This window comes from Balaenoptera borealis (genome assembly GCF_965194805.1).
Source record: "Balaenoptera borealis genome assembly, chromosome: 19".
Taxonomy (NCBI): Eukaryota; Metazoa; Chordata; class Mammalia; order Artiodactyla; family Balaenopteridae; genus Balaenoptera; species Balaenoptera borealis.
Window position 1 is genome coordinate 56,375,595 of NC_138878.1, and position 12,873 is coordinate 56,388,467.

General features: G+C 49.3%; 2 protein-coding genes across 3 annotated transcripts in view; one reads left to right on the forward strand and one right to left on the reverse strand.

Annotated features, from left to right (window-relative positions):
* FCGBP (Fc gamma binding protein) overlaps nucleotides 1–12,873 on the reverse strand; it is a 103,512-nt gene that overhangs the window by 49,062 nt on the left and 41,577 nt on the right. The gene's annotated exons all lie outside the window — the stretch shown is intronic.
* PSMC4 (proteasome 26S subunit, ATPase 4) lies at nucleotides 202–8,825 on the forward strand. 2 transcript variants are annotated; one of them, XM_082366736.1, is made up of 11 exons: nucleotides 202–341; nucleotides 1,260–1,358; nucleotides 1,483–1,669; nucleotides 3,083–3,229; nucleotides 3,311–3,420; nucleotides 3,524–3,617; nucleotides 7,148–7,315; nucleotides 7,661–7,842; nucleotides 7,987–8,155; nucleotides 8,363–8,418; nucleotides 8,591–8,825. In XM_082366736.1, the coding sequence occupies exons 1-11, from the start codon at nucleotides 306–308 to the stop codon at nucleotides 8,702–8,704; spliced, it is 1,362 nt and encodes a 453-aa protein (XP_082222862.1). In that variant the 5' UTR covers nucleotides 202–305; the 3' UTR covers nucleotides 8,705–8,825. The 2 variants fall into 2 exon arrangements, with proteins under 2 accessions (XP_082222862.1, XP_082222863.1); XM_082366737.1 differs by having other exon boundaries at nucleotides 7,766–7,842.

The following is a 12,873-nucleotide window of genomic DNA, read 5'->3' on the forward strand; positions in this document are numbered from 1 at the left end:
TGCCGGCGAGAAAACCCGCGCGCGAGAACGCCATGCGAGACCGCGCCAAGGCGCGCTATTGCACACGCGCACCGCCCCGGGCCCGCCCGCGCGCTCGCGCGGTACGGAGTGCGCATGAGCATACCTTGGGGGAGGAGCTCAGGACGAGGTCGCCCTGCCCTTCACCTATCCGGCCTATCCGGCCGTCTCTCCTTGGTGTCTTAAACTACATTTCCCAGAATCCATCCAGGCCCTGGCTTTCCGGTGGCGTCAGCGGAAGCGGTGACTGGCTTAGGCCGGGCCGCACAGAGGCCGGCTTGGTCGCTATGGAGGAGCTAGGTATCCTGGTGGAGAAAACTCAGGTCCGGTGGGGCCTGGCTCGCGGGGAGAGGGCGAAGCCGACCTCAGTGGGATGTTGAGCGACTTCGGGGATCCAGGCCTGGGTCTGAGTGTTTTCGGAGGTCTCAGTGGAGAGCTTCGTGCCGTCCCGAGGCCTGGGCTGTGGCTGAGTGATGTTGGGAGGGCAGTAGGGCTCGGAAAGCTGGGCTGGGGAAACGAGTGACGATAGAGGTTCTTTGGGACTGAATGATTTCGAGGTTTAGCTGGGAATGCTGTGACATCGGTGACCCGGCGGCACTGGGGATGGGTCAGTAGTGAGTGATGTATGGGATTCGGCCGTGGGGCCGAATGATATCTGAGGCTGGGCTGGGGAGCTGACTGACATTCGGGGCTTAGCTGGTGTTGGAGGGCCGAGTGATGTATGTGGTCTGGCCGAGTGATGTTTGGGGACTACCTGGGAGCTGGATGACATAAGGGCCTAGTGTGGGTTGGAGTTCTGTGACATGAGGGGTCTTCGGGAGGTAACTGACTAATGCCCGGACTGTATGAAGGCATGGTGACTTTTAACAGTCAACTGAGAGAGCCATGTGATATTAGGAACCTGTTGTGGGGGGCTGGAGGGCATTGGGGTCTGGTAAGGAGTTGATCAGACACGTAGGCCCTAGATGGGAGTTGGGTGACATTGCAGACATGTTACAAGTGGCATATAATACCAGAAGATCTGTTTGGAAGGCTGTTTCACCGAGGGGCCTGTGAGGAGTTGGGTGACTTCAGGAACCTGTTTAGGGGACTGAGAGGTTTCCAGGATCTATTTAGGGAGCTGAATGATGTCAGGAGCCTATTAGGGGCCAAGTGGCTTCATGGTGAAGTGGGAGGGGGGCTCTAGATTCTTTCATAAGGGGACCTTCTTCTTCCAACCTGAGTTTCCCTCCATGGTCTAGGATGAGATCCCAGCCCTGTCTGTGTCACGGCCCCAGACTGGCCTGTCCTTCCTGGGGCCTGAGCCTGAGGACCTGGAGGACCTGTACAGCCGCTACAAGGTACATTCAAACCCAATCCGGACCCTGCACAGGGCCCAGCATCCCATACTTCCCCCACCTTCCACTGCTCCTTGGCTCAGCAAGGCCTGGAGCCATCCCCTGCCTCTTCCCTCTCTGCTCACAGAAGCTGCAGCAAGAGCTGGAGTTCCTGGAGGTGCAGGAGGAGTACATCAAGGATGAGCAAAAGAACCTGAAGAAGGAATTCCTCCACGCCCAGGAGGAGGTGAAGCGAATCCAGAGCATCCCACTGGTTATTGGGCAGTTTCTGGAGGCTGTGGATCAGAATACAGCCATCGTGGGCTCCACCACAGGTGCGTGGGGGTTGTTTACTCATCTGTTCCTTCAACAGCTGTTAACTGTTTCCTGCCACGTGCCAGGAACTTACAACGGCAAACGAGGCAAGACAGTGTAATGGTGTTTTTCAGAGCATTTTGAGTCTGATGCAAAAGTGGAAATATATTTTACGTGCTCTCTCTCTCTTTCTTTCTCTACGTGTGTGTGTATAACTCATATAGTAAAAGTCTGACCAAACGATAGTTAGCCACACTATGTGTGACATACTCTAACTAGTTTCCCATTTTGTTCTAGTCTGTTTTGTTTTAAACAACGTTCTGGTCATGACTCTCAAATGATTTCACAACTACTACTGGGCTGGGACCTGCAATTTGAAAGCACAGGTGAAGTGTTAAGAGATTGGGCTCTGGTAAGGACCCAGTATACGGGAGCTGCCGTTATTAACGTGGGTCTAGGCTCTGCCTTCATGATGGGCGTTGTCTCTGCATCTTATCTGTCTTTTCCTGCTTCTGGCCTCTGCTCCTCTGGACCAAGCCATATTCTTATAAAGCTTGCGGGGAAAGGTGTGTGACTGGGCCTGGAATTGGACTGACGGGCTGGCAGTGAGGTAGTGAAGGGAGGGAGGTATCCAAAATGAGGCCTGTGTCTTTGATCTTTAGGACTTAGGGGGACAGTGGCTATCCCTGAGATGGCGACATGGGCAGAAAAGCAGGTTTGCAGGGAGACAGTGAGGGCAGTCTGGGACATCACAGGGAAGTGTCTGGGAGGTCACTGGACAGCCAGGTCTGAAGGTCAGGAGAGAGACTGAGGCCAGAAAGAGATGTGCGTGTCGCTACCATAAATGTAGAAGGTGGACTGGGGACGTGAGACTGAAGCCTGGGCGAGCAAGGAGGAGTCTGCTGCAGAGACCTAGATGGGAGAGGATGGTGCTGAATCAGGGCAGGGTCCCTGGGCAGGAGGGAAGGGATTAGTCAGAGAGACATTTTAGGAGGCTGGTGGACCGCCATGGTGACTGACGGGCTGTGGAGGGAAGCGGAGGAAAGTCCAGAATGAGGCTTAGGGCTCTCGCTGGTGACTCGGCACCATGGGCCTCCCTGAGACAGAGACCCAGGAGGAGCAGCACAAATGGGGGAAGATACTGAGAACACGCTGAGACATGGTGAGTGAGACGTGCCGTGGGGATGCCCACGGGCAGGCATTCCAGGAGGCTGCTGGTCACCTGGGGCTGGAGCTCAGGAGTCAGGGACAGACAGGGAAGTTGTGAGTGTGGATGCGGGGGGTGGACTGGAGGAGGCAAGACTAGAAGCCAGGAGGGCCATCTGGGGTCTGAGTGAGATGCTGTCGGCCTGGAGGTCCAGCTGTGAGGTCGGCAGTTTTGAGGTTCTGGCACTTCTCACTTTCCCCTCTTCCTTCTTGTCCTCTTTCCAAAGGCTCCAACTACTATGTGCGCATCCTGAGCACCATCGACCGGGAGCTGCTCAAGCCCAACGCCTCGGTGGCCCTCCACAAGCACAGCAACGCCCTGGTGGATGTGCTGCCTCCTGAGGCCGACAGCAGCATCATGATGCTCACCTCAGGTGAGGGGGCGCCCAGGGCCAGGGAGGCCTGAGGGGACCCTGCGGGCCCGGCTGGGAGCCCCAGCTCTGCTCTCCCACCAGATCAGAAGCCAGACGTGATGTACGCGGACATCGGGGGCATGGACATCCAGAAGCAGGAGGTGCGGGAGGCCGTGGAGCTCCCCCTAACGCACTTTGAGCTCTACAAGCAGGTGAGGAGCTGGAGCTGGCAGGGAAGGGAGAGGCCACCCCCACCATGTCTCCGGCTGGTGAGGGACTCCCCGGCTCACGCTCTTCTCCACCTCTGTGCTTCAGATCGGCATCGACCCTCCCCGAGGCGTCCTCATGTATGGCCCGCCCGGCTGCGGGAAAACCATGTTGGCAAAGGCTGTGGCTCATCACACGACAGGTGAGCCGCTTGGCCCCTCCCCCGAGCTCTGACCTTCTGGGCTCTTCCAACCTTGCCCTCAGCTCTCTCATCCTCCCCAGGAAGTAGCGTGGCACAGCGATTAAGAACATGGGCACTAGCGTCAAAGACCCAGTGTGCGTCTTACTGAGTGGCTGTGCCGTCCTGGGGAGGTGACTTTACTCTTGTGCCTCAACTTCCTCATCTAATAGAACACTCATTTCACAGCATGATTGTGGGGAATTAATGAAATAATGCCATGTTTTTCCTACTAATGGGTCATTACTAATGACCCATTAGTAATTATGAATTCAAATTCATGGGTTGCAACCAGCATTTTAAAAAATGAAACAGAACAGAAAACGTTGGAGTCCACCCCACATAGTAAGAACTCGTATTGTTTGTGAACACACACAGACATTGTACACAGGTGTGCTGTGGTTGTTTACAGATGTATTTCTTCTTGTAGGTTCTAAACAAAAATGTCTGGAAGTCACTGTATTACTGTTTGTAAAGCCTAAGGACAGGACTCAGCTCATCTTAAAATCTTAATATATCTAAGCCAGGGAGCAGTAGAGGGCAGTGGGTAAGCAGCGTGTTTTCTGGGCCAGACTGCCTGTGTTTGAAATCTGGCCCCCCTACAACTACTTATATAAGTTAGTACTACTTACGTAAGTTAGTTTATGTAACTACTTGGCAAGTTAGCCTTTCTGTGCCTCTATTTCTTAATTTTCTGGATTATTCAGAGGATTAAATCAATATAAAGCTTCTAAAACCATACCTGGCACGTAGTAAGTGGACAGTAAATGTTAGCCATTGTCATCATCATTCATTGAACTTCTGCTCTCCCAGGTGCTGGGATATAGGGATGAGTCAGACCTGTCCCCTGCATTGGAGAGTCTCCCAGTGTGGCTGAAAAAAAGGAAAATAAACACTTAAAACTCAGTCAGTTAATATTTATTGAGCACCTAATATGTACCAAGCTGTGTTCTAGGTGCGGAAGACACGGCAGTGAACAGAACAAAGTCTCCCTTCCTCGTAAAGGTGATGTCTTAGTTGAGGAAGCACTAACAGATGAATGAGGAGATTATATGTCATGTGGTGCTAATGCCTGAAGAAAACAACTAAGGGGCAGGGGATGGGGAATAACGGGCTGCAGCTTTATGTGCCGGGACTGGCGGTGGTCAGGGAAGACTTTTCCGAGGTGACATTTACATAAAGACCTAGAAGAAGCCTTGAGGGAGTGAGTCATGTCGACGTCTGGGGGAGGGAGTGTGTCAGGCTGAGGGACTCGGGTGCAAAGGCCTTGAGACAGGTGTGTGCTTAGTGTTCTAGGAACAGTGAGGAGGCCCCAGTAGTTGCAGCCAAGTGAGCAAGGGGGTTATGGTTGGAGGTGAGCTTCGGTGGGAACGGTCTGCAGAGTAGCAAATGCTCCAAGGAAGCAAGGAAGGTGGTGGGATAGCCCTAAAGGAGGGTTGTCAATCCATTCTGCGTAGGCTCTTAGGTAGGGGTCCCCAGAAGAGAGGTGTGAGGAGCCTGTCAGGCACACAGCTGGGAGAAGGAATAGCATTTGCGAAGGCCAGGGGGTGGGAAAGAACTCATTTAGGGAGTCGTGAGTAGTGGTGAGTAGACCATGACTGAGCTCCACGAGGGCAGGGAACTTGTGCATTTGTCCTTTTTTGTGTTTCCAGTGCCCGCCCAGTAGCTGAATTGTGGTAGGTGCTCAGAAAATAACTGTTGAATGGCTGGCTGAAGGAGGGGCTGTGCAGGTCCAGGTATCAGAAGGGGCGTGAATATAAATAGTCTTAGTGCTAACCTAAGAGATTTCGACTGTTGTCCTGAGATCAGGGTGGTTTTAGACAGGCAGGGTTCAATAGAAATACAGTTGCCCCTCGAACAACAGAGGCTTGAACTTAGAGGGTCCACTTATACCCAGATTTTTTTCACATGATGCATGGTTGGATGAATCCGCAGAGGCAGAACTGCAGCTCTGGAGGGCCAGCTATAAAGTTATACACAGATTTTATGCACAGAGGGTCAGCACCCCTAAACCCTGTGTTGTTCAAGGGTCAACTGTATAATGAAACTACATATATAATTTAAATTTTTAAGTACTCATTTTTTAAACAAGTTAAAAGAAGTAGGTGAACTTCGTCTAAAATATGTTTTTTTATTTAACCAGTATACTCAAAAATATTATTATTTTAACATGCAGCAGATACAAAACTTGAGTTTTTTCTATAATTTTTTATTGTAGTAAAATATATATAGCATAAAATTTACCATTTTAACCACTATATAAATATACAGTTTATAAGTGGCATTAAGTGGATTCACAGTGTTGTACAGCCATCACCACTATCCACTTCTGAGACTTGTTCATCATCCAAACTGTAACTCCATACCCATTAAACAATCATTCCCTATTTCTCCCTCCCCGCAGCCCCTGATAACCTCTATTCTACTTTCAGTCTCTATGAATTTGCCTATTCTGGGCACCTCATATACATGGATGAATCATACAGTATTTGTCTTTTTGTGACTGGCTTATTTCCCTTAGCATAATGTCTTTGGGGCTTATGTTGAAACATGTGCCAGAATTTATTTCCTTTTGAAGGCCAAATAATATTCCAAATAATATTCTATTGTATGTATGTAGCACACTTTATTCACTTGTTGATGGACATTTATTGAGATATTTTACTTTTTTTGTACTGTCTTTTGAAGTCTGGTGTGTATTTCACATTCACGGCACATCTCATTTTGGACCAGCCACATTTCGGTTGCTCAGTAGCCACTTGCGGCCAGTGGCCACCACATTAGAGAGGGACAGGGCTGCAACTTGCACAACTCCTAGTTTATGACCAGATCTACATAATGGACTTTGTGTCTCCTTTCTCTGCGGTGGCTGGAAGGAGTGTCCTGGAGGTTGCTCCGTGCAACACAAAGCCACATCCAGTCACTAACAAGCTAAACTCTAAGAAAAGATGGAAAGGAGTGGCGAGCCCAGAGCAAACCTGTCTTTAACCCCATTGCCACTTGTTGATTATGTCAGAATACGTATTCCTGGTTCCTGACTCTTGCATGATATTCAAAAGTGGGTCCTTTGAGCTCTTGTGAGGCAGCATGATGCCTGTGTATGGAAAACCTGTTTTCTTACTGATTTTTCAAGCACTCCGGAAATTCACATTTTTTGGTATGTTGGATTCCATGAATGTCTCTAGCTCTACTTTGTCGGTATGTTGAAGCACAGACGCATTTTTTTTTAATACCCTGATTTTTAAATGTTGGGCCAAAAATTGGCACATCTGGAGGCAGGATTCATGATTTGGGCTGCTGGGTCTCTGTGGGGTACAAGCTGGTCCTCCTGGCTGGATCTGGGACCCAGCCCAGGTCATGAGAGAATGACCTGGCTACTTGGAGTGGGTATCCAAAGAAAGAGATGTCCTCAAGGAATTCTCAGTTTCAGTTAAAGTATTATGGGGCCCTACAGGTGTCCCATTCTCATCTAACCCCTGTCATCCTGCCATCAGCTGCATTCATCCGAGTTGTGGGCTCAGAGTTTGTACAGAAGTACCTGGGTGAGGGCCCTCGCATGGTCCGGGATGTGTTCCGCCTGGCCAAGGAGAACGCACCTGCCATCATCTTCATAGATGAGATTGATGCCATTGCAACCAAGAGATTCGATGCCCAGACAGGGGGTGAGTGATGCCCAAACAGGGCCTGGGGTCTTTTTTTTTTTTTTAAATGAATTTATTTTTTTGGCTGCGTTGGGTGTTCGTTGCTGCGTGTGGGCTTTCTCTAGCTGCGGCGAGCAGGGGCTACTCCTCGTTGCGGTGCCCAGGCTTCTCATTGCAGAGGCTTCTCTTGCTGCAGAGCACTGGTTCTAGGCGCACAGGCTTCAGTAGTTGCAGCGTGTGGGCTCAGTAGTTGTGACTCACAGGCCTTAGAGCGCAGGCTCAGTTGTGGCACACGGGCTTAGTTGCTCCGCGGCACGTGGGATCTTCCTGGACCGGGGCTTGAACCCGTGTCCTCTGCACTGGCAGGCGGATTCTTAACCACTGCGCCACCAGGGAAGCCCCAGGGCCTGGGGTCTTGGGCAGGCTTGTCATGCGGCATGCCCTGGACTGACCGTGTTATATACTATCCAGCTGACAGGGAGGTTCAGAGAATCCTGCTGGAGCTACTGAATCAAATGGATGGATTCGACCAGAACGTCAATGTCAAGGTTTGGGGTTCAGGATGGGCAAGGGGAGGTGTGGTTGTGGGAATCAGGGAAGGATGGAGGCTGGCATGTGAGGAGATAGGTATTGCGGCAGGATGGAGAGTATAGTGGGGACAGAGGTCTGAGCTGGCCTGTCCCCAATGCTAGGTGATCATGGCCACAAACAGAGCAGACACCCTGGATCCTGCTCTGCTGCGGCCGGGACGCCTTGACCGTAAAATTGAATTTCCACTCCCTGACCGCCGCCAGAAGAGATTGATTTTCTCCACTATCACCAGCAAGATGAACCTCTCTGAGGAGGTTGACTTGGAAGATTGTATCCTGCTCTAGAAGCGAGGGGAGGGTCACCGTTGAGAATGGGGATTAGATCTCCACCCCTGCCATCACCACCACCCAGATTGTGCAGGTGGGAGACCAAGGTCTGGGGAGGGGGATGGTGACAAAGACAGCCCAAGAACGACTTCTAGCTCCAGGCATTCACCCAGTCATGCATGGAATGGTTTCCTTAACTCACCTGCCATAGATGTGGCCCGACCAGATAAGATTTCAGGAGCTGATATCAACTCCATCTGTCAGGAGGTGAGTGATGGTTTCTCTCTAGATTGGGCAGGGGTTGTGTGAAGACCCTCCACTCTGCCGCAGTCCTGTCCATCATTGCCTCCCTGGGTCTTAGGCTGCGTCTGTCTCTTCCTGCACCATCACTAGGGGCGGGGAGTGCAGGGAGTAGATTTTAACTCTCATCCCTCAACAGAGCGGCATGTTGGCTGTCCGAGAGAACCGCTACATTGTTCTGGCCAAGGACTTTGAGAAAGCGTACAAGACAGTCATCAAGAAGGACGAACAGGAGCATGAGTTTTACAAGTGACCCCTCTACCCACACCACAGGGGCCGGGGGATTCTCTCACTTCCCCAACCTCTGTCCCCAAAGCTAGTTCTGTTTTTTCTTTACCCAGGATTGATTTATGCAATAAACTAACAAGATCAAATCTGTTTAATTTCTTCTTACAAGTGTAACTCCTTTGGAGAAGCTGGGCCTTGAATAGGATCCTCTGTGCCTCTCCTGCTCTCCTGACATATGAGCAGTTGAGGTACATGGTCTGGGTTACAGCTTGAGAGAGAAGTAAAGAATTCAAACTAAATGACCAGAAGTTTGGGGAAAAGGATGGAAAATGAGCAGACTGCAGCCCCTGACCAGAAAATAAAGTCTCTATCCATCTTCCCACCCACATTTCCTACAGGTGGTAGACCATTCGAGTCTCGGGCAATTCCTGCCTTCTTCACACTCAGGGGGAGTATCAAGGACACAGAGACCACCCATTAGAGTCCCCCAGAGCAGGGATGAGGGGCCAGGGGGGAGGTTGGATGCCTGGGTTCTGTGAATGTCTCTGGCTCTTCATGCCATCTTGTTGGGGCACAGATGCGTTTGGTAGGACCAATTCTCACTTTCTCTTGAAATCTGTTTAAACACCTCTCCCTCTGGGGAGTCTTCCCTGATGCCCCAAGAAGGGAAGTCACCCTTCCCCTACACTGCCCTGGCGGCGTGCACATGCTGTGCTTCGCACTCCTTACATCTCCAAGTGCTTGCCTCCTCCAGACTGGCACCTCTCGTAGCGTAGTCAGGGATTGTAGCTTGATCGCAATTCAAGTCCCAGCACCCACACATGGTAGACATTCAGTTCATGTTCCTTGAACAAAAGTATGAATGTCACTATATATTTGGGAGTGAGATGGGAAGAAGGTATAAGGAAAAATAGTTGAGGAATCACAGGTCCTTGAAGAGACGGTGATTCTGCTAGATAAGCATGGCATGTTGAGCAGAGAAGTTAATTCTCCCTCTCTTCTGGCACCTCACTAAGACAAAAGTAAGGTATAAATTCACATGGACACAGGAAGAGAGAGGAGATGGCAGCAACACAATTTTGGAAAGAGGCAGATACCTGCTCATTGATGTAGCAGACCTGAGGAAACTTGAACCTGAACTCAAGGGAAGCCCAGAAACAGTCATTTTCCCCTTTCAGAAACCAGAGGTGCCAGGTTCTGAAGGTGAGGCCTGGAAACAGGAGGACTACCTGAAAGGCTGTATAAAAACCAGAACTGATACACTGATGATGCAGGAAACAAATGAGCTGTTGTTACTCCAGGCCCTGTGACCCTTCCCCAGCCTGGCTGAAGACCTCAGATTTCCTCTGGAAAGGCTGGATCGGCAGTCTCTGGGCTGGTGTGCCTGGAGCAAGGATGAGAGCGGGGCCGTGCAGAAGACGAGATTGAGATTAAGTGAGATCCCTGGGCAGGCAATTGAAGGATTCCTTCTGAGGAAACCAAGCAGCATGAGAGAAACAGGGAAGTGGGTAGTTAAGACACCTAAAGTCCTCATCGTTCACATTCAGCAGCGGCTAATATCTAAAACTGATGAGTTTACAAAAGTGTGTAACTTAGATATATGGAAGTAAATTTCAAAAGAAACAAATGAGGATGGGAAGTCCTTGCCTCTTGGAAGTAGACAAGGAAATACAGGGTGAGGGTGCCATGGGAATGCTTTTTGTTTCTAATATACTTTATATATATTTGACGTTTTAAAATAGGTACTTACAAAACGACAGTGACAAAACCACGCGAAAAAAAGGATTTTACAAGTCCTCTTGGAGGAGGGACGGTAAAGGAAGGAAATTGCTGAAGTGACAAAACACATCCTAAACATCAGTGATAAAGGGCAAAGAGATTGGGAAAAGAACAAAGCCATGTACCTAAGAAATGACAGCAGACCAGTGTGAGGCTAAAGCTATAACTGGTAAGAGGTGGTAGCCACTCACATTAGCTGGGAGAAGGGATATTTGGTATATTTTGTGGGTTGCCCAGCAATCTTGTTGTCTGTGCTTAGGCAAAATTATGAAATGGGCTACCATTATTATGGTCTCAGAGTGACCATAATGTTGATGTTCTGTGAGACTGTTCATGTGCAACAGGATAACAGGCCCAGCTGTGAGCACCAGGCCAGCTTTCAATACCACTGAGGCCTACCTGTAAGTAGTTCCTGGATGTCAGGGGCTGCTTTTTTTTGTTCTCAATTACATGCTGCCACGTTAAGAGGGAAAAACTAAGGCCGGCTTGCTGAACAGCCCAGACACTCGTGCATTTTGGAAGTGGAGTCTTGAAAGCAAGTGTTTTCCTGCCAAGCGAAACACATACCGCTTTTCTCTGTTCTGCTCTGCAAAGACAAGAGGGAAAAAAACCCTTAAATATATGTAAACCTTTTTGTGTATTTGTTTTTAATTGTCTTAATTGTAAAAATAATACACATAAAGGAGCCCAAAATATAAATGTATAATGTAACAACTTATTATAAATAAAACACTTGCGTAACCATCATCCAAGGACCAGGCTGTAGGCTTCCACTGAAAAGGAAATCCCTACACAGCTGCCCGTAGGCAGCGATGACCCATTTGTGACTACGTCTGTAGTTACTGCAATGGGGAGTGCACCCCGGATTGATACAGCCAGTTTGGACAAACGTCAATCATTTCCCCAGGTTTCATGTATTCTTTAGTAACATTTCCTTTGAGTACACCCAGCATCAGTAAGCATACCTCAGATGAGACCACCGTGCATGTACTGCTAAGTAGTTAAAAAGGACTCTGTTGATCAAAAATGACTCTGTACCAATGCAGCAACGTGACAAACGTCACCACTGTCTGCACAGACCAGAAGCCATGTCATGATGGCACAGATCACACCACAGCCAACTTAGATGACTCAAACGTGGTCTTCCATGTCAGTCTCAGAGGGAGAGGAGGAGGACGAAGGAGCATCAGAAGGAGCCAGAAGAAGACAGTGCTCAACGTCCTAATGACTGCATAATTTTTTTTTACTTGTCCTCACAAATTATCCCAAAATATTACTTGGACATTTTGCTTCTTCTTCAGGATCTTAAGGTGTATTTACTGTCTTACATCATAGGATAGGAGGCTCCAGTGGAACGCTCAGCATGGTGACTCCTCCTGCTGAAGCAGGGACACATCAGGCCAGGCAGACGCTGAACCCAGAGTCCTGCAAGGGGGAGCAAGGTTCTCCCCAAAAGTCAGCCTGGTGACCTCAGTGGCTCAGCACCTGCCTATTTTTATTTTTATACCGATCCATATATATAATTGTGAGTTCATACCATTGCATCTAGTTTCCACCTGCCATCACAAGGTTCATTCTAGTTCTCTGCTTTTCCATATCTGAGGTTCCCCGCTGACAGGGAGAAGCTTGGCTGATCCCAATGCACATATTGGGTTGGCCAAAAAGTTCGTTCGTAATAGCTTCCAGAGGAGCCCGAACGGAATTTTTGGCCAGTCCAATAATATATTTATTTAACTTGATCAGAACCCCACTTCCACCCCCGCCTGCCACTGTATGTAACAAACTCCCATCACCCTGTTGCGCCCTTCCCCATACAGATGCTCTCCTCACCCTACTTGGGTTCTGAGCCTCACCACCTCCTATCCAACCGACATGAATGTCTCCAACACCCCAATCTGGGCTCCGACACCCAATGCTGGGCAGTACCCATACCCACATGCCCTTTTCACCCTGCTCAGGCTCTGAAATCCCGTACAGGGCATTCGTCCTGTGTGGACGCCCTCCTTATCCTGCTCAGGCGCAAAGACCCTGCTCTAAGCCCATCTGATGGCTTTAGGACTGAATTGCTCAGGAAGGGAAGGGAAGAGGAAGAGCAAAATGTGTTAGCATCTGACTAATTGCGGGCTCACTACACTATGGCACGCTGCCTTTCCAAGCATAAAGCTATTCCCTCAGCCCAAGATTCTCAAATGTATCTGCCATGAGACCCCTAACAGCACAGAAGACTGGAAAGAGTTCCTTCATATTTAAAAAAAATTACTATGATTTACATTTTTCTCTAGGAGAAAATTCATTTGATTCTATACAAAATTGTTTGACAGATACATTACAAATCTTCGGTCCAAATCTTGAAATACAGCTGATGCTGCAAGAGGAGGCACCATATTCTTTTTATAATAGGCCTGTGGCTGCACA

Bases quoted from the DNA above. Each gene is read 5' to 3' on its own strand.
- PSMC4 (XM_082366736.1), top strand. From the start codon at position 306: ATGGAGGAGCTAGGTATCCTGGTGGAGAAAACTCAG. The intron at 342-1,259 runs GTCCGGTGGGGC...TCCATGGTCTAG, and splicing joins TCCTGGTGGAGAAAACTCAG to GATGAGATCCCAGCCCTGTC. The intron at 8,156-8,362 runs GTATCCTGCTCT...CACCTGCCATAG, and splicing joins GGAGGTTGACTTGGAAGATT to ATGTGGCCCGACCAGATAAG.